Source organism: Canis lupus, chromosome 3 (assembly GCF_048164855.1).
Source record: "Canis lupus baileyi chromosome 3, mCanLup2.hap1, whole genome shotgun sequence".
Lineage (NCBI taxonomy): Eukaryota > Metazoa > Chordata > Mammalia > Carnivora > Canidae > Canis > Canis lupus.
This window is the reverse complement of record NC_132840.1, coordinates 56,996,418-57,014,239: the sequence shown is the minus strand read 5'-3', so window position 1 is coordinate 57,014,239 and position 17,822 is coordinate 56,996,418. Positions and strand designations below refer to the sequence as shown.

General features: G+C 58.1%; 3 protein-coding genes across 8 annotated transcripts; 2 read left to right on the top strand and 1 right to left on the bottom strand.

Moving 5' to 3' along the window:
* The first annotated feature begins 1,057 nt into the window (after window positions 1–1,057).
* On the top strand, window positions 1,058–6,880 carry BCL6B (BCL6B transcription repressor). Of its 2 annotated transcripts, none has more exons than XM_072821443.1 (9): window positions 1,058–1,150; window positions 1,660–1,850; window positions 2,227–2,448; window positions 2,560–2,913; window positions 3,147–3,271; window positions 3,848–4,012; window positions 4,096–4,226; window positions 4,321–4,458; window positions 4,773–6,880. In XM_072821443.1, exons 2-9 carry the CDS (start codon window positions 1,672–1,674, stop codon window positions 4,887–4,889), a joined length of 1,431 nt encoding a protein of 476 aa, XP_072677544.1. In that variant the 5' UTR covers window positions 1,058–1,150; window positions 1,660–1,671; the 3' UTR covers window positions 4,890–6,880. The 2 variants fall into 2 exon arrangements, with proteins under 2 accessions (XP_072677544.1, XP_072677545.1); XM_072821444.1 differs by having other exon boundaries at window positions 1,104–1,206.
* A 2,232-nt stretch (window positions 6,881–9,112) lies between these two features.
* Window positions 9,113–12,698, top strand: SLC16A13 (solute carrier family 16 member 13). The gene is made up of 4 exons (XM_072821442.1): window positions 9,113–9,733; window positions 9,881–10,024; window positions 10,664–11,401; window positions 12,103–12,698. Exons 1-4 carry the CDS (start codon window positions 9,535–9,537, stop codon window positions 12,297–12,299), a joined length of 1,278 nt encoding a protein of 425 aa, XP_072677543.1. The 5' UTR covers window positions 9,113–9,534; the 3' UTR covers window positions 12,300–12,698.
* A 619-nt stretch (window positions 12,699–13,317) lies between these two features.
* SLC16A11 (solute carrier family 16 member 11) lies at window positions 13,318–16,017 on the bottom strand. Of its 5 annotated transcripts, none has more exons than XM_072821439.1 (5): window positions 15,786–16,017; window positions 15,039–15,246; window positions 14,630–14,773; window positions 13,694–14,461; window positions 13,318–13,607 (listed from the first exon to the last, which is right to left on the bottom strand). In XM_072821439.1, exons 2-5 carry the CDS (start codon window positions 15,238–15,240, stop codon window positions 13,363–13,365), a joined length of 1,359 nt encoding a protein of 452 aa, XP_072677540.1. In that variant the 5' UTR covers window positions 15,241–15,246; window positions 15,786–16,017; the 3' UTR covers window positions 13,318–13,362. The 5 variants fall into 5 exon arrangements, with proteins under 5 accessions (XP_072677540.1, XP_072677539.1, XP_072677542.1 ...); XM_072821438.1 differs by lacking the exon at window positions 15,786–16,017 and adding an exon at window positions 15,589–15,751; XM_072821441.1 differs by lacking the exon at window positions 15,786–16,017 and adding an exon at window positions 15,468–15,733.
* Window positions 16,018–17,822: the final 1,805 nt, after the last annotated feature.

The following is a 17,822-nucleotide window of genomic DNA, read 5'->3' as shown; positions in this document are numbered from 1 at the left end:
GATTAGGAACCCCAGCCTCGGAGGACAGTGTCCTCTGTCGCCTAACTCTCCCTCCCCTCGCCCAACCTTCGTCCCCTCCTAAGGAGGCCGAGGGACAACATGACCCGGCGCAAAGGGGAGGAGGACGAAGGTTTCAGCCGCTCAGACCTAGTGGATCCTGCGCCCCGGTCCGAGTGGACCCCGGCCGGGCGGAGACCGCGAGGCGAGGCTAGAGCTCGTCCGCCCCCTCGTGGAAGGAGTCACACATTGCCAGGGTTCGCCTCCCTGCCGCGCTGGACCCCGGCGCCCCGCCAGCCCCCGAGCGCAGCCGACGGGCGGGGGCCCGAGGCCCTAGTGAGCGGGCACTGGGGGAGGGCGAGCGCCCTTTGGGCGGGAGGCTGGCTCTCTGGATCCCTAAAAGGATTCAGAAGGGAGTCTGGAGCCAGAGTCCCGACGCCCGGGTCTCCTGCGCTTCTCCCGACCCCCACCCCCCACCCGGGGCTTTCCCCACCTCCTCGAGGGGAAGCAGCTGGCGGAGCCGTCCGGTCGCATGACAATGGAAGGAAACGAGCTAGAAATCACATCCGTCCCCTCCAGGTCCCGCCCGATCCGAGCCCCCCTTTTGGTAGGCCCTGCTGCAGGAGCCTGTCATTCACACCGCACCCTCCCGCCATCTGAGCCCCCACGCGAGTCCACCGTGGCCTCCCCAAACCTGGCGTCTCGCTGAGCTCTCCTCTAAGTCCCTCGATACCGTACGTCGGAAGGGGGACTTGTGCTCCATTTACTCTCCAGGTCACAGGCACCCCCTTTCCAAAAGCCAATAACACCGCTTTTCGCTTGCCCCAGGCCCCCTCGACGACCCGGGGTCACCCACATTGTCCAATCTCGATATCCCCAATTCCGGAGTCCCATCCCCGGTCCCACGTTCAGAGGCCCAAGACCCCCGATGTGACGACCACCCGGCGTCCCTGAGGTCCCGCCCTCGGGCCGGAGACCCCGCCCCGGGCTCGCCATCTGGAGAGCGCGGGAGGAAGGAAGGATACAGACCCAGGCGTTCACCCCACCTCCACCCCCGCCCCCGCCATCCCGGCCAGATAAAGGCGCGGAGTCCAACAGGGGAGAGAGACCCCGCCCCCCTGAGAAGAGCAGCCGCAGCCCCTGCAGGACAGGGGTAAGGACCGTGGACTGAGGGAGCCGGGCTCCTGGGTCCCCAAGAAGGGGTTGCTGGTGAGAGGAAGACTGAGATCAGTTATGAGGTTCCAGACGAGGGGGTCCGGGACCAGACAGTAGCGGAATTCGGTGGTTCGGTTGGGGTTTGGAGGGGTGCGGACCGCAGGCCGTCCGAGGTGTCCGGGCAGGTGGCTCACTCGAGATTCGCGCGCCCGGCGAGGCCGAGGGGAGCGGGGTGTTGCACGGGCACCGAGCGCTGCAAACCGAGGGCGCTGCTGGCCGATTGCCTACGCTGGGCGTCGACGCCGCGGCCTGGGAGCGTCCAACTCGCGCCAGGCACCCTGGAGGGGTCTCAGGTGGGGGGGAACTAGCTCCGGGGAGCCCAGCGCATTAAGAATTAGACGGTTCGGGGCGGGTGGGGGGCTCGGCTCCCGCTGCCCTGCAGCAGAGGCGGGGCGAACTGCGGAGGGAAGGCGTCTGAGCCCCGCCTGGGTCCCTGGGCGCCCGCAGGCCTGCGTCGCGATGGGTTCCACCGCCACCCCCGAGGGCGCGCTGGGCTACGTCCGCGAGTTCACTCGCCACTCCTCCGACGTGCTCGGCAACCTGAACGAGCTGCGCCTCCGCGGGATCCTCACTGACGTCACGCTGCTGGTTGGCGGGCAACCCCTTCGAGCTCACAAGGCGGTTCTGATCGCCTGCAGGTTGGAGGGGTAACTCAGGGGGGTGGCGCGGGATCCGAAGGGAGAGGGGTGGAGCCAGAAGGTCTTTGGCAGGGGATCCCAAGCCAAGCCTTCCAGAAGCAGGAGACTGGGGCACCTGGATTGTTGAGCATCTGCCTTTGCCTCAGGTCGTGATCCTGGGGTCCTGGAACGGAGTCCCCCATCAGGCTCCCTGCAGGGAACCTCTTTCTCTGTGTCACTCATGAATAAACAAAATCTTTTAAAAAAATAAATAAATAAAGAGGCCAGAGGAGGTTGAGCCCCTCAGGGAATTGGGGGGGAGGTGGGGCTTTCTACGGTGGCACGTGTCTCCCTGGGTTACCCAGGCCCTAAAGTAGCCTATCTGCCCTCTTTCCAGCGGCTTCTTTTATTCAATTTTCCGAGGCCGTGCTGGAGTGGGGGTGGATGTGCTCTCCCTGCCTGCGGGCCCAGAAGCCGGAGGCTTCGCTCCTCTTCTGGACTTCATGTACACTTCACGCCTGCGCCTCTCTCCAGCCACTGCACCAGCCGTCTTGGCGGCTGCCACCTACTTGCAGATGGAACACGTGGTCCAGGCCTGCCACCGCTTCATCCAGGCCAGGTGAGAGAGCCCCAGCTTCGGAGTCCTCTGTTGGGTGAGGTGGCATCCCAGGTGTCAAGGGCAGAGGCCAATTTTAGGAAAAAGCACTAACATCCATCGCACTTGTCCCAGCTACGAACCTCTGGGCATCTCTCTGCGACCTTTGGAGGCGGAACCCCCCACACCCCCGACAGAACCTCCGCCAGGCAGTCCCAGGCGCTCCGAAGGGCACCCAGATCCACCTACTGAGTCTCGCAGCTGCAGTCAAGGCCCCCCCAGTCCAGGCAGCCCAGACCCCAAGGCCTGCAACTGGAAAAAGTACAAGTTCATCGTGCTAAACTCTCAGGCCTCCCAAGCAGGGAGCCTGGCCGGGGAGAGGAATTCTGGTCAACTCTGCCCCCAAGCCCGGCTCCCCAGTGGAGACGAGGCTTCCAGCAGCAGTGGCAGCGGCAGTGAAGAAGGACCCATTCCTGGTCCCCAGAGCAGGTACAGAACCTGGAACCTCAGGAATTTGTAGAGGCCAACCTCAGCTAGGAGGCAGAGCCGTTGCGCCTGGGTGGTCAGCAGCAGGGAGTGAGGGGGCAGCACAATTAGATTTGGCTCACTGGTCAGTATGGCTCACCTCCAGGGGAAGGTCTTTGGCTCTAAGTCCTCCAGGTGAGACCCTCCCTCCACAAAATCTCTCCTAACCTTTTTCTCTGGGCTTGCCACCTGCCTAGGCTCTCTCCAACTGCTGTCACAGGACAGTTCAAATGTGGGGCTCCAGTCAATACCCCGCATCTCCTCACAGCCCCAGCTCAAGAAACCACTGGATCACACTCTGGACAGGCTTGTCCACCACCAGGTAAGAGCCCTTCCTTTTACCTCCTCCTTGGCTTTTCTTCTGGGGCTGCTCCAGGCGAGTGTTTGGGCCAAAAGCAAAGGCCTGTCCCAGTTACTGCAAATTGGAATCACCTGGGGAGCTTTTAAAACTGCCATTGCCCAGGTCACACCCCACAGATCAAAATGTCTAGAAGTGGGAGCCAGGAATTGGTATTTTTTAAAGCTTTCCCTGAGCAGCAAAGCCTGGGAACTCCTGGCCTCTGCCCATCAGGGCTGAGTGCTGGGCCCAGGACTCGGCAGGGCCTCTCCGGCAAGCTGTGAAGCAGAGTAGTAGTCCAAGAGAGGACACAGAAACAGAAACTTCCACCCAGTAATTGGGGCCTGCACCTACCACCACCACTATTGAAGAGATTAGCAGAGTATTCCGCAGTCAGACAGACATGAGGTCGGATCTTGGCTTGTCCTCATATTAACCATGTAACCTTCAGTAAGTCAGATGAACTCCAGGAACCTTAGCAGTAAACTGGGAAAAAGAAAATCCATCTCCAATGTGGTTTGAGGATTCACTGGAATCGCCATTACCCATCCCTGCTCCCAGGAAGTGAATTTTTCAGCTGCCAGAACTGTGAGGCTGTGGCTGGGTGCTCATCGGGGCTGGACCCCTTGGCTCCTGGTGATGAGGACAAGCCCTACAAGTGTCAGCTCTGCCGATCTGCCTTCCGCTACAAAGGCAACCTGGCCAGTCACCGCACGGTGCACACAGGTAAGGGAGGAGGGGGCCCTGGCCTTCCTGCCTGCAGGTGTCCTGGGGCGGAGTCCCTGACCTCCCTTCCACCCTGCCTCCAGGAGAGAAGCCCTACCATTGTTCCATCTGCGGAGCCCGCTTTAACCGGCCGGCCAACCTGAAAACCCATAGTCGCATCCATTCGGGAGAGAAGCCCTATAAGTGTGAGACGTGCGGCTCACGCTTTGTGCAGGTACGCAACCCGTCTCCCAGCCCGCTCCGAGGCAGATTTGCAGGAGGGCGGGGCGGGCCGTCGGGGCGCTCTCTGAGGTCGCCCTGCTTCCCAGGTCGCGCACCTGCGCGCGCACGTGCTCATCCACACCGGGGAGAAGCCCTATCCTTGCCCTACCTGCGGCACTCGCTTCCGCCACCTACAGACCCTTAAGAGCCACGTTCGCATCCACACAGGAGAGAAGCCGTACCACGTGAGTACCTGCGCGGGTGGCCACCTGGGGGCGGGGCTCTGAGAGCTCCTCGGAGTGGGCGGAGCCCGGGGGGAGAAGGGGCGGGGCCGCGCGTAGGGGAGCCCGCGCACCGAAGTGAGGCTCCGGGACCAGCCAGAGAGGGAGGAAACTTCGCTGAAGAGGGCGGGGCCTCTGTCCTTTGCCTCCGCCCGGGGATCCGGGAAGACGCCGGGGTCGTGGGCTTCTCTTCTGCCAAGGGTTGGGCACTTGCGCATCGGAGTCCTCGCGCGGGGGGTAGGGAGCTGACCCGGCTGTCCTCACTTGTCCTCCCACAGTGCGAGGCCTGCGGCCTTCATTTCCGGCACAAGAGTCAGCTGCGCCTGCATCTGCGCCAGAAGCACGGAGCTGCTACCAACACCAAAGTGCAGTACCACATTCTGGGGGGCCTCTAGCTGAGCGCCGGCCCGGATCCCACCCGGATCCCAATCGCTTCCCGGAAGCCGGGACGGCCGCGGGCTCACGGCTGGCTTCCCCCTCGGGCTTGGGTGTGCAAGGCCCCTCCAGTATCAGAAACTGCCACCACCACCTTCGGTTATCACTGGGGAGAGCGGGGGTGGCAGATCTCGGCTTGATCTGCCTCTGTTTTGCTGGTCAAAACCTCTTCCCCACGATCAAAATGGTTTCTGGAGGAGACAGCCAGCTGGGAGCTGGGGGCGGGGAGAGACTGGCAGTGGGGGGGTAATAGTCCTCCACCTGCAGCCCTCCCCTTCTCATTTGGTTTATCTGTAAATATAATTTATTGAGGCCTGTGGGTGGCACCAGGGCCTTCACTCTATTGCATTCCCCACTTCCCTCCTCTACAAGTGTGACCAAAAGTGACCTGAGGCACTGTAGGTGAGGTCACACATAGCTCTGCTGGCAGAGATTAGCACTTGGCTGTCTCCTTTGGCTTGACTATTTTATGTGTACTATTGTCATAACTTGTATCTTTAGAATTGTTGTTTCTCCTGTGTGTGTCTGCTTGTTGGTTTGTTTAAAACAGAGAAAGGGTCCCTCTGTCTTGTCCCTCGAAATCCTAGGTCTGGAACCTTATTTGTTCTAGGGGCAGCTCTGTGGACATGCGGGGTTCTGGAAGTGGGTCAGGAACCCTCTTCGATATTCTGGATATTGTAGGTTCTCTAGCGAGCTAGAACTGCATATAGACTTTCCTCTGGTTCCAAGACTTAGAGGAACGTTTTTGGTGAGCCAGAAATGGAAGTAAGAAGTGTTTCTGGGGGCCATTGATGTAAGGGCTTTGGCAATCTTGGAACTGGAGGGATGATTGTAGGGGCTTTCTCTTATGGCCCCAACTGTCCTGTGAGTCTGGTCACCTAGGATTGGCTCTATTGTGTCAATCTGTCATGATTGGGCTTTCATCGAGCCCAGGATCCTCCCAGTGGGGCCTGTTCCCAGCACTGGGTTGATCCCTTCCTTATCAGAGATGACTCAACCCTTTCTGATTCTGCCCAGAATGGTATGACCGATGCAAGAATTAAACTCTATCTTGACTAGAAGATAGAGAGTCATGACCAGTCCTTTACTGTAGCAGTGTCTGGGTTCACATATTCCTTGGGGTTCTCTCTACCTGAGAGAAGCCCCTTCTTCCTTTAATGGGTTTTTAGACATCTTCTGGCAAGTGTCGGAATTCCAGAAACTTCTTTGCCTCTAGAAGTCACAGGTGCTTGGTAACTTTCTTACCTTAGAAAAGCGAAGTCTGTGACCTGGCCTAACCATCACTGCATTCCTGTCTGGAATGCACTAGAACCTTCCACAGGGAGACAAAAGGGGCTGAGTTCCATTCCAGATTCGCTGTAGTTTGGGATTATGACTGGGATTACTGTTGGGATTAGGTATTTAAAAGATTGAAAAGAGTAATTGACTGATGAGCCTTCTGGCTGACCAAGTATCTGGGTAGGACTAAGAGGTTGGTTGAGGGGACATGGTCTTTGGTATAGGCCAAGTAGGTAGAAAGTTGGGAATGGGATTGCTTCTTAATTAGATGGAATGTCTGGAATGTGAGATGATACTCAGAAACCTCGGTTTACAGTCCTTCTCCTGTTGCCTTGGGAGCTGTTTGATTGTGGGTTTTGGGTGGAGGTTAGAGAGCACTTTGAATTGTGTCCCGTGGGGCTTCCTCAAGATAGGTCAGGACCAATGGCTGCCACTTGAGGACAAGTGAGAAAACAACTTTTCTTTATCATTCCTCCTTCCTGTCCACTGCAGGATTGAAGCAGGGAAAGCAGAAGAGAGCTGTGAGAAGGAACCTTTTTTTTTTTTTTTTTTTTTGGTTTTGTTTTGTTTTGTTTTGTTTCCCAATTAGATGGGCAGGTGTAGAGCGCCAAGGGGTAGAAATGTTAGATCTTGCCAGATCAGAATCTTGGAATAAAGAAGTCTCTCTGTGCTACCTGCTGTGTCCAGGTTCTTGTCTGGGAGGATTTGGGAATGGAGTGAAATGGGGGAAAAAGGGTTTCATTCCTCCTGGATTCCATCTTGTGTTCTGTGCCCATTTGACCACCCTATCCCATCTGACACTTTCAATGGCCCTGTTCTCCCCCTTCCCTACCCTTGCCTTCCGGCTCATTGTGTAGGAACCAGTGACTTCATGAAGTTTCTCCGGAGCCACCTGCATCCTGCTGCTCTGAAGTCACTTCCTGCCTGAGGTGTGGAGGCAGCAGGGAGAAACCAGGAAGGCACTAATAATATCAAGAGGCTGGGGGATGCATCTGTGCTGGGGATCATAATGCTTGGGACACTGCCTACCACCACCACCAAGGAAAATGGATAGGACTTAGGTCCCCTGAGGACAGGAAAGTGTGCAGGTGGCAGTGAGAAGGTTGATATATGTGGTTAGAGCCAACAGCTAGCTCTACTCCTCCCCCAGCAGTGGAACCTTAGAATCTATCCAGTGCCCAAGGCATGCTTCTCTTGCACCCTTTCCCTGTCCCATGTGTGTCTTGGGTGTGGAACTCTGTTCTGCCCGTGGGCAGAGGGTCACTAATTCTGTTAAGTTACCTCCCTTTTGGGCTTAAATTCTTCATCTGTGAAATAAGTCCATTAACATGGTCTGCGGTTCCTTTCGACATTTGTGGTTGTGTTTCTCCATCTTAAAACTCATGACCTAGATTAGAGATTTTTTTTAAGTAAAAAGAAAGGAAGAAAGAAAGAAAGAAAGAAAGAAAGGAAGGAAGAAAGAAAGAGAAAGAAAGAAAGAAAGAAAGAAAGAAAGAAAGAAAGAAAGAAAGAAAGAAAGAAAGAAAGAAGAAAGAAACAGCAGCTTATGCCCTGTTGAAAATGAGGCCTGCTAATCTTATGTATCCCCTCCTACCTGTCAGGTCCTGAATGAAGCATTCTAGTGCATAGGGTTTCTAATTCGATTCTCCCTGACAACCCTCAAAAGTAGGTACTATTATTATCACCAAATTTACAGTTAGGAAAACCAGCTGAGAGGTTCAATGTCTTAGAGACCCTTAAAGATGACACACTGCTATACTAGGTTAAACAGACACATTGATTTCTAAGTCTTGGCACATTTCCCACCTGCCAAAGTTTTAAGTCCACTTAACAAAGTTTGTTATTTCCTACATATAAAATTATAAGGCTCAGTTCACTCTTTGATATTACACAGCCCCCACGAGCCCGGGGGGCTCCATCGGGTAAGCCTTGGACTCTATTTCAGCTCAGGTCGTTGATCTCAGGATAGGGAGATTGAGCCCCCTGTAAGGCTCCACACTGAACAAGGAGCCTGCTTAAAATTTTCTCTGCCCCCACTTCTCCCCCCAGCCCTCCCCACCCCACATGCACTCTCTCTGTAAAAAAAAAAAAAAAAAAAAAAAAAAAAAAAAAAAAAAAAATCCTCCTTCCCTAAGGTTGCAAGGTCAGGATCCTAGGGAGCATGGATTACAGTGGAGAAACAGAAAGCCAAGCCATCGATGTTACATATGGTGGAGGACTGCCTACTTGGGTAGGAGGAGTTGACTGCTCCCCTGCTAAGAGTTCATGTCTTTCAGTCAACCCCATCAGGGGATCAAAACCCGCTGTTAGCAAATAGTTTTAGCAGAGGGTGGAGGAAAAGAGTTCAGCCCCACCGAGGGAGGGGTGTAGGTGGTGCTGGGGAGGTCCTGAGTGCGCTCACAGCCGCCCTTCCTCTCTCGAGTTATTTTTGGTTTCTGTGACTTGTAGATTTCCTGTTAGCGACCACAGAAGCAACAGGAACTGAGTCGCCGCTGCAGAAACGAACGCCAGCCTCCCACTGGTCTCGTCCTGGGCCCCTGAGCCCCCAGGGATCCAGGCATGTAGGGTTTGGCGTACTCAGGCCCTAGGGCAGGTATCTCGTTTGACTCCGCGCAGGAAGCCTCTGTTCACCCCCGACCTGACCTCGCCATTGGACCCCCCATTAAGCAAGTGGGTGTCTTCCTCTCCTGAACCGGGTGACCCGCCACCTAGCCCCGTGAACTCCCCACGTGAGAGTCGCGGTGCGGGAATGTGGACAGACGGGCCGGTTAGGGGGCCGGAGACGCAGCAGCCTCCCGGTAGGTCCCTAGTCACGCGGGGCCCATCCAGTCGGCCTCCAGCGATCCCCTCCTGACGCATGCGCTGCACTCACTGTCCCGGTCCAGTACGCAGCTCTAAGCCCCGCCCCGCCCTCCGGGCTCCACCCCCGCACGGGAGTCCTGCTTCCCCACCCGCGGCGGGTGGACCCGGGCCGTGGCCAGGTCCGGCAGGTAGCTGACGCCTGCAGTGATAAGACGGATAACCCACCGGGAGACCGGCCGCCTCCTGGCTCCGGGCTGAACGTCTGCGCCCCCGGCTTCCCGCCCCGGACCGGTCCCGCCCAGGCCTCGACAGGCTGCGCTTGGCCCGCGGAGCCACACCCCCGGGAGCCGCTCGCCCCACCTAGGCCGCTGGGCTGGGTCCCTCCGTCGTCGGTGCCTTCCCCGGCGGCAGCAGCAGCCTGCGCTCCGCCGCGAGGCCGGGCGGCTGGGTGCGCAGAGGTGGAGGGTCCCGCGCCCTGCTCCCGCCCCGGGCGCGCGGGGCGGCGGCAGCCCGATCCTCTCGCCGATGGCGCACAGGGCCGAGCCCCCCGACGGGGGCTGGGGGTGGATGGTGGTGCTCTCCGCGTTCTTCCAGTCGGCGCTGGTGTTCGGGGTGCTGCGCTCCTTCGGCGTTTTCTTCGTGGAGTTAGTGGCGGCGTTTGAAGAGCAGGCGGCGCGGGTCTCCTGGATCGCCTCCATAGGGATCGCGGTGCAGCAGTTCGGGAGTGAGTGCCGCGCCGGCCCGGAGGCCTGCCACCCTCCCTCGGAAGGGAAGGGAGCTGCGGGGACGCGGGAGAGGACAGGGCGGGGCTGGGGAGACCCTGGCGGAGGCCGCCGGAGAGCTTCGCGGACCGCGTCTTCCTCTTTCTCAGGCCCGGTGGGCAGCGCCCTGAGCACAAAGTACGGGCCCAGGCCGGTGGTGATGGCCGGGGGCATCTTGGCCGCGTCGGGGATGCTGCTTGCCTCTCTTGCTACCACCTTGACCCACCTATACCTCAGTATCGGGCTGCTCTCAGGTGAGGCCCAGGACGTGGGCAGGAGAGGACTAGCCGGCTCCGGACTCTCACCTTCTTTCCTGCCCCTTCCCAGAGGCTTACAGGAGGAGCTGGCACCTGTACCAGAGGGCAAGTCTTAGGAGGGATGACTAAAGTGATCAACATGGTGTGGGCATATTGAGAAATTCAAAGTTGTGGAAGCCAGAATATGCAAGCCCAGGGCTGATGGGGCTGGAGTGTAAGGAAGAATTAGCATAACGTTGTGCCAGGTCCTGTGGCTGCTGATATCATTATCCAGTTTACAAACAGACAAAACAAGGCTCTGGAAACTTATGTAACTTGCCAGACCAAGATCATTCAGCCAGAAGTGGTATAGCCCGTGCCTAACTTCCAAAGTTCTGACCGAGTCACTGCTCTTACGGACAGTATTTCTGAACCTCCACCTGCCGATGAGGTGTTTTACCTGCGTCTTGCAGATGAGGAGAGGAGAACTGAGGCTGGGAGAGTGAATAAAATGCACAGGGTCGTGCGGCTGGGAAGTATTGATACTAGGGTCCTAACCCAGGCCTGTGCTGTGTTCTCTTGCTACCCATGGTGGAATCACTGGGTGCCCTGGGCTCCCTAAGGGTCCCCCAATCCCTGTTTCTTCCTTTTCCACAGGCTCTGGCTGGGCCCTGACCTTCACTCCGACCTTGGCTTGCCTGTCCCGTTACTTCTCTCGGAGGCGATCCCTGGCTACAGGGCTGGCACTGACCGGCGTGGGCCTCTCTTCCTTTGCGTTTGCCCCACTATTCCAATGGCTGGTCAGCCTCTATGCCTGGCGAGGGGCTCTACTGCTGGTGTCTGCCCTCTCCCTCCACCTGGTGGCCTGTGGTGCTCTCCTCCGCCCACTGTCCCTGATGGAGGATCCTGTTGTGGGGGGCCCTGGGGCCCAACTCACCTCCCTCCTTCATCACGGCCCCTTCCTCCGTTACACTGTTGCCCTCACACTTATCAACACTGGCTACTTCATTCCCTACGTACATCTGATAGCCCACCTCCAGGACCTGGATTGGGACCCACTGTCCGCTGCCTTCCTGGTGTCAGTTGTGGCAATTTCTGACCTCGTGGGACGTGTGGCCTCTGGGTGGCTGGGAGATGCTGTCCCGGGACCTGTGGCACGGCTCTTGATGCTCTGGACCACACTGACTGGGGTGTCACTGGCCCTGTTGCCCGTGGCTCACACTCCCACGGCCCTGATGGCTCTGGCTGTGGCCTATGGCTTCACATCAGGTGCCCTGACCCCAGTGGCCTTCTCTGTGTTGCCTGAATTAGTGGGGACTGGAAGGATTTATTGTGGCCTGGGACTGGTACAGATGGTCGAGAGCATTGGGGGCCTGCTGGGGGCTCCTCTGTCAGGTAAGAAGGACTGGGTTTCTGGGAGGCAGGGCTCAGGGCTGCCACATCACGCAGTTTAGGGAGGGGACTATTTGCATTCTAGTGTATGTGAATATTGCCCTCCAGTCTGACACAGAACACAGCCTGCATGGCCGGTCAGAGCAACCCCCAAGTGGGTCCATAGGGCAGAGAAATTGGGGCTGTGGAAAGACCCAGAGAAGCTATGAGGGCCCCTTGGCAGGGTGCCTACAGCTTGAGGACCTGGCTGGACTGGGCCAGACATAGCCTGCAGGTGCTGTCTTTTCCCTTGACCTCCTGGGCCCCAGCCCAGGTGTCTGAGCTGTTGGGTCAAAGTTCTCTATGTCCCAGACGCCAAAACTTTCAGATCCTTGACTCTCTCCTCTTAACTATTAACTGGAAGTGTAGAAAGGAGGGCCACACTTGCTTGAAAGAAAAGCACAGGTGTGCCTGTCCACCCCTGGATACCCAAGTGTCTGCTGGCTGGTTTGAGAGGCCCTTTCTGAAGGCAGAAGGGTGGTTGAAATTACCCTCCAGAAATTACCTGTAGAAACCTTGAGACCCCAGAGTCCTCGAGCTCATCTGGTCCTGCCTTGTGAGTTCTAACTCTTCTGAGAAGATGGGTTAAGGATTACTCTCTTCCCTTCATCACTCTCAGGAAATGGCTCACCGATATGTGTTCTTTCTTTCTCTCTTGGACCTAGGATACCTCCGGGATGTGACGGGCAACTACACAGCTTCTTTTGTGGTGGCGGGGTCCTTCCTCCTGGCAGGGAGTGGCATCCTCATGACTCTGCCTCATTTCTGCTCCTTGGCCTCTACCTCCAAGCCTCAGGACCGCATAAGAGAGGCAGTTGAAACCAAAGTCTCTCTGTCCAAGGAAGAGCCAGAAGAGGACTAAACTCCAGAAAGGGGCTGTGAGACCCAGAAAGCCAGACATTGGCAGCACCAGATCTTCCCCTCCTGCCCCATCTTGGTGCCCACAGAACCACAGTGCCTTGAGCATCCTGATCCACCTCCCCCCGGGCAGGCCTGGCAGGGGGAGGTTGCAATGCAAGTGCCAACACCTAGTATTTCCTCGAGGCCTATTATCTCTTCTTTGCTCCCACAACCTCTGCCAAAGAATCCAGGGGCTCAGCCAGCTGCCCAGAGCTCAGAATCAGCTATGAAAACCAAAGGTCAAGAGACTTAACATGTTTTACCTGTGATCTCTAGCATTGCCTACCAACTTTCTTCTCTGAAGACAGACATTTGGGAAAGAGGGATGCCCTTTTGAGATAAAACCGAATAAGGAAACCAAGTCATTGTCAGAAACTCAGAAAGAGCTGGGGCTCATGCCCTGGGATTGGCTGAATGAGCTCATGGCTACGAAGCGGAGGGGAGGTATCCACTTTAACCCTGGACCACAGTTCCTCCCTGTGGCCACTGATCTCCTGTTTCTTGCTGTAGAAGATAAGGGTGGACACAGGGTGGGGGTGGCTTGGGAAGGGGAACTAAAGCTTCGAGAGCTGAAGTCTGGTCCAGCATTTCCCTCAGGCCAGGGACAGGAGCCTGAAATGCAGGGAGGAGTTAGCAGATGGTCCCCTCCTGCCCACCCCCCTCACCCCAACACACTGAAATGCACAGGCAGGCAGCTTCTCAGAGATTCCCCGTTTTGTTTTTCTTGCTTTTTGGGAGAGAGGAAGAGGGAAGCGACTGTGAGGGAGGGGCAGAGGGAGAGAGCACTGGAGAATCTTGAGCAGGCTCCATGCCCAGCGGGGATCCCACTGGGGGCACAATCCCACGACCCTGAGATCATGACCTGAGCCAAAATCAGGTCAGAGGCTTAACAGATGGAGTCCCCCAGGCGCCCCCTTGAATATCTTAAGTAGAAAGAATGTTTTCAGCCTCCTCAACTGGCTGAGTTGGAGCTTGTGAGAAACTGGGTAGAAATTCTTTATTGGGGGAGTGGCTCAAACAAATGGTCAACAAGTGGTGTCCCGAGTGGATTGAGAGCCTCCTGGGGAAAGCAGAGCAACTTGAGTAGTGGGGAGCAGTTCCCCCCTCTCAGGGGGAGGAGAGGTGGCCTGCTGGGAGGCTGGCAGGGAGGCTGGTGGGCAGGAGGGCAGCGCCCCTGGCAGCCCCAGGTAGATGAAGCTGCCAGAGAGGATGAAAGAGCCGCAGGTGAGGAAGGAGGCCGTGAAGTCTCCCGTCTTGTCCCTTAGGAAGCCTGTGAAGAAGGGGAAAGGAATTCAGGGGCCTGGGACCCAGGGGCACAGGATGGTGGCCGAGGGATCTGGTGGCTCAGGCCCTTACCTGACAGCGGGGGGCCCAGAAGCCCCCCAAGACTCATCAGCATCATCACCAGCCCTGTGGCCTGCACGACGCCTCCGAGGCCCACCAGCCCAGGGAGCACACCGAAAACCAGGGGTGCGTAACTTCCCGCGCTGAGCCCGTAGGCCCCCGCCGCGGCCAGCAGGGGCCCCTCGCAACCCTCCGGGCTCCCCAGCAAGGGCGCCAGCCCCACTGCCAGAAGCCCCAGCCCCGTCAGGGCCCCGAACCCCGCCAGCAGCCGCGAGAGGGGCACCCAGCCTTGGTCGGCCAGCCAGCCGCTGACGAGTCGCGCACCCGCATCCCCCACCGCAGCCACCGCCACCACCAGCGCCGCTCCATACCCTCCCAAGCCCCGGTCCAAAGCGTGGGGGGCCAAGTGCACATAGGGGACGAAGTACCCGCCCCCGACCAGGGCTGTGCCCAGAGCAAAGACTAGGAAGGCCCGGCGCGCGAAGAGATCCAGGCCGAATGCAGCCAAGGGCCCGCGGGGTCGCGCCGGGGGGTCGCCAGGGAGCACCAGGGGTCGCAGCAGGGCGCCACAGGGGGCCAGATGGAGGGTAACGGCGCTAAGGAGGAGCAGGGCGCCCCGCCAGCCGTAAGTATCAAGGAGGAGCTGCAGGGTGGGCGCCAGGAGCAGCGAGGAGGCCCCGTTGCCCGTGAGCGCCAGCCCCACAGCCAAGACTCGACGGCGGGAGAAGTACCGGGACAGCGTCCCGAGGGCCGGGGCGAACACCAGGGCCCAGCCAGAGCCTGCGAACCGACAGGACCAGGTGAGGACGGGGAGCTAGGGCACGCGCGCGCCGCAGTGATCCCAGCCCTGACCCTCGCAGGAGGCCCCGCCCCCTTGGCCTCCAGCCCCCAGGAAGCGCCCCTCTCCAACATCACCCCTAAGGGTCCCGGGTGTCCCGCTCCCCTCACCAGCAAGGACGCCCAGGCCGAGGTAGAGGTGCAGCAGACTGCGGGCGAAAGCCGAGAAGACGAAGCCCAACGAGGTGAGGACGCCCCCGACCATCACCACGGGGCGCGCCCCCCAGCGGGTGCTCAGAGCGCTGCCCACTGGGCCTAGGAGGGGGCGGAGTCAAAGGGAGACACGCCCCTGGGCCCCCAGACTCGAGCCAGCCCTTCTAGGCTGCTTGCCAGGCCTAAGCTCCTCCCCAGCCCAACACCCCCCTCCCCTTGACCTCAAGACCCTCTCTTTTTTAGAACTCAATCCCACCGGCTCCCCCTTTCTCGGGTTGTCTGGTCATCAGGTGGGTCCTCCATCACCACGCACACGCTCCGCCAGGCCACCCCGGTGCCCGCCTCCCACCTCGGGGGCCCCCCTCACTGGCTGCCTGCTGCACCGCCAGGGCCAGGGCGCTGACCCACGCAGTGTCCTGAGTGTTCCGGTCAAAGTGCTCCGCGAGGTCAGGGAGGGCAAGGCCCAGGGAGCGCAACAGCCCGTAGGAGAGCCCGTTCACCGCGAAGGCTGCGGCCGCCACCACCCAGCCCCAGCCCCCGTCCGGGGGTCCGGCCGGCTTGGGGGTCATCGCCGTCTGGGGAAGAGGGGAACACACTACGTCTGTGCCTCCTCAGGGACCCGGGCATCCCTGAGATCCAGGTTCTGGCCGCTCGCCCAGGGTGGGCACGTCACCCCGAGCACCGCACGGCGCGGGGGAGGGATGGGAACCAGGCCTAGGGCTACATCTCCGGGGTCCGCGCGAGCTCCCGGGCCCGGGACGCCCCCACCCACACACACCCCTGCCCCTTACCCGACCTCTCCGGGCGGCGGGGGAGGGGAAGGGCGAGGAGCAGCTCGGGCCAGGTGTTCTCCCCGCTTGCTGCGCGGGCGGGGCCCCAGCGGGGAGCGAGCGCGGAGCGCCGGGATGGAGCCCCACCTGGGCCGGCTCTCTCGGTAAACAGAGATCGCCACTGGGGACCGAGTCACCTGGGACGCTGGGGTGCGGAGGGCGGGGGAGGCGACACCTTCAGCCAATCGGCCGAGCCGCGGGGGTGAGGCCAGCCGCTGAGTCCCACGGGGATTGAATTATCTACACACAATCCTTCCACCCCCGCCCGGCTCAAGCCCACGCACCTGCGGCCTGCTGCTCGCGGTGGAAACGCGCGGATTGCCATCCCGGGCAAACCCGGGGCGGATCGGCAACCCTTGCAAATCCTCCAAAGTCTGCCGCGATGAGTATTTTTGTTCTCAGGGACCTTTTGTTGGGGGGGGGAGGGGGAGCGCAGATAATTGTCGGATATCATATCACCGACCTCCACTGAGTTCTCATTCTTTGTTCAACAATAACCAGCTCTCAAGGGCCAAGCGGAAGAGGATTCCCCCGTTTTGAGGAGCTGTAGTGTGCCAGGCACTTGATGCAAGTCACCTGTTCATGCTCACATGAAACGGCTGAAGAAGATGCCATGCCCATTTTACAGACGAAGTCACCGAGGAATAGAGTGATTAGATGCCTCGTCCCCAAAGCACCCAGCTTAAAGATGGTGGAAATATTTGAATTTGGATCTGTCCAAGTGCAGAGGGTACCAGAGAACAGCAATAGGACTGAAACAGAATGCCACAGTGGAGGGAATGGCCTGGGGGCAGTTTGATGCCTAATTGGCCTGGAAATGGCAGGGCCTTTGCAGGGCCAGGGCGTTTACGATTCTAAGAGAAGGGTCACTGGGAAAAAGGAAGGATCCAGGGGATTGGAACCACTGAAGACTCAGATTTTAAAAGCAAAGTAAGAAATCCGATAAGTGAACCCAAAGCATTAATTTCTCAGCAAACTTTATTTAAAAGTATCCTTTTTACCTCAAGGTTACTTTACTTCAGCTGTTTGAATCAAGAGATGTGCTTTTTGGTTTAATTGTTACACGGTAGCAGAAAATTTGGCAATTTACAGTTTGGAGCCAGCCTCCCTGAGAGCCACATGGTGGCAGTGTTTCCTAGTTGTTGAGAACGTATCTGCAACTCGAGTAAAACAACCACATTTCTCTGCTTTGGATATTAGGCCTTGCATGCCCCAAAGTGCACTCCCCCCACGGCGGCATCCCATCTCCCTCCTCTCTCTCCTGTGCCCTTCTGACAGCCCTAAGCGCCTCACCTGCTCCAAGGACATGCCTAGCTTTTCCTTACCCCTGAATTTGTACATCTGGGCTCCCCTCTCCTTGAAACGTCCTGGACGGAGAACAGGAGTCCATGAGGGTTGCCAGTCCTGCCATGTACACCCTAGGAAAGTGATCTCACTGGTTTCTGGGCTCCTATTATGGGAGATACCTGACAGGTGAAGCTGGAGGAGCAGGAAGCTTATGTCCTGAACTGGCTGCTGAGGACTCAGTCCCAAGCAGAGCCCCCTCCCCCGCAACAAATCACACCCTCTGCACCATGGAGTAAACATATAGCGCAAAGAGGAGACTGGGCCTCCTGGGTCTAGGAGACGTACAAAGTGACGCCAAGCATCTTTACGGGTTACTTATGAACCCAGAGGGCATCCCAAAGCCTGGGAGTGGGGTAAGTGATCATCAAAAGACACGGCCGGCAGCCCCGGTGGCGCAGCGGTTTAGCACCACCTGCAGCCGGGGGTGGGATCCTGGAGACCTGGGATTGAGTCCCACGTAGGCTCCCTGCATGGAGCCTGCTTCTCCCTCTGCCTGTGTCTCTGCCCCCCTCTCTCTCTCTGAATAAATAAATAAATCTTAAAAAAAAAAAAAAACCCAAAAGGCACGGCCCTCGATGATCATTAGCCCAAATGATCATCATTACACATCTTTTGCCTATGGAGCTCACACAGCATTGAGGTTGGGACAATGGACTTCCCAAGCTGGACTCTCCACCAGGTATTAGCTGTAGGATTGTGAGCAAGTTGTGTGCTTCAGCTTCCTCATCTCTAAAATGGGGATCATGAGAGTAGCTACCTGGTAGGGCTGGTACAGGGTTGGAATGAGTCATTGTGTAGACACACACGTTTATGGGACCTAGCTCAGTGCCTGCAGTGTGCTATGTGTCAGTCGCTGTTGCTGCGATTATTGGAGGACCCTGGCTGGACCCTCCAGTGCTGCCACCCTCTCCCCACATGCCTAGACGGCAGAGAACCATATTGGTCTCATGAGTTCTCAGCAGAACTACACAGGT

Coding starts and splice junctions, on each gene's coding strand:
- SLC16A13 (XM_072821442.1), top strand. CDS start 9,535: ATGGCGCACAGGGCCGAGCCCCCCGACGGGGGCTGGGGGTGGATGGTG. Junction 9,734..9,880: donor CGCGGTGCAGCAGTTCGGGA/GTGAGTGCCGCG, acceptor CCTCTTTCTCAG/GCCCGGTGGGCAGCGCCCTG. Junction 11,402..12,102: donor GCTGGGGGCTCCTCTGTCAG/GTAAGAAGGACT, acceptor TCTTGGACCTAG/GATACCTCCGGGATGTGACG.
- SLC16A11 (XM_072821439.1), bottom strand. CDS start 15,240: ATGACCCCCAAGCCGGCCGGACCCCCGGACGGGGGCTGGGGCTGGGTG. Junction 14,462..14,629: donor CGGCCTGGGCGTCCTTGCTG/GTGAGGGGAGCG, acceptor GTCGGTTCGCAG/GCTCTGGCTGGGCCCTGGTG. Junction 13,608..13,693: donor TCTGGGCCCCCCGCTGTCAG/GTAAGGGCCTGA, acceptor CCTTCTTCACAG/GCTTCCTAAGGGACAAGACG.
- BCL6B (XM_072821443.1), top strand. CDS start 1,672: ATGGGTTCCACCGCCACCCCCGAGGGCGCGCTGGGCTACGTCCGCGAG. Junction 1,851..2,226: donor GCGGTTCTGATCGCCTGCAG/GTTGGAGGGGTA, acceptor CCCTCTTTCCAG/CGGCTTCTTTTATTCAATTT. Junction 4,013..4,095: donor TCACCGCACGGTGCACACAG/GTAAGGGAGGAG, acceptor CCCTGCCTCCAG/GAGAGAAGCCCTACCATTGT.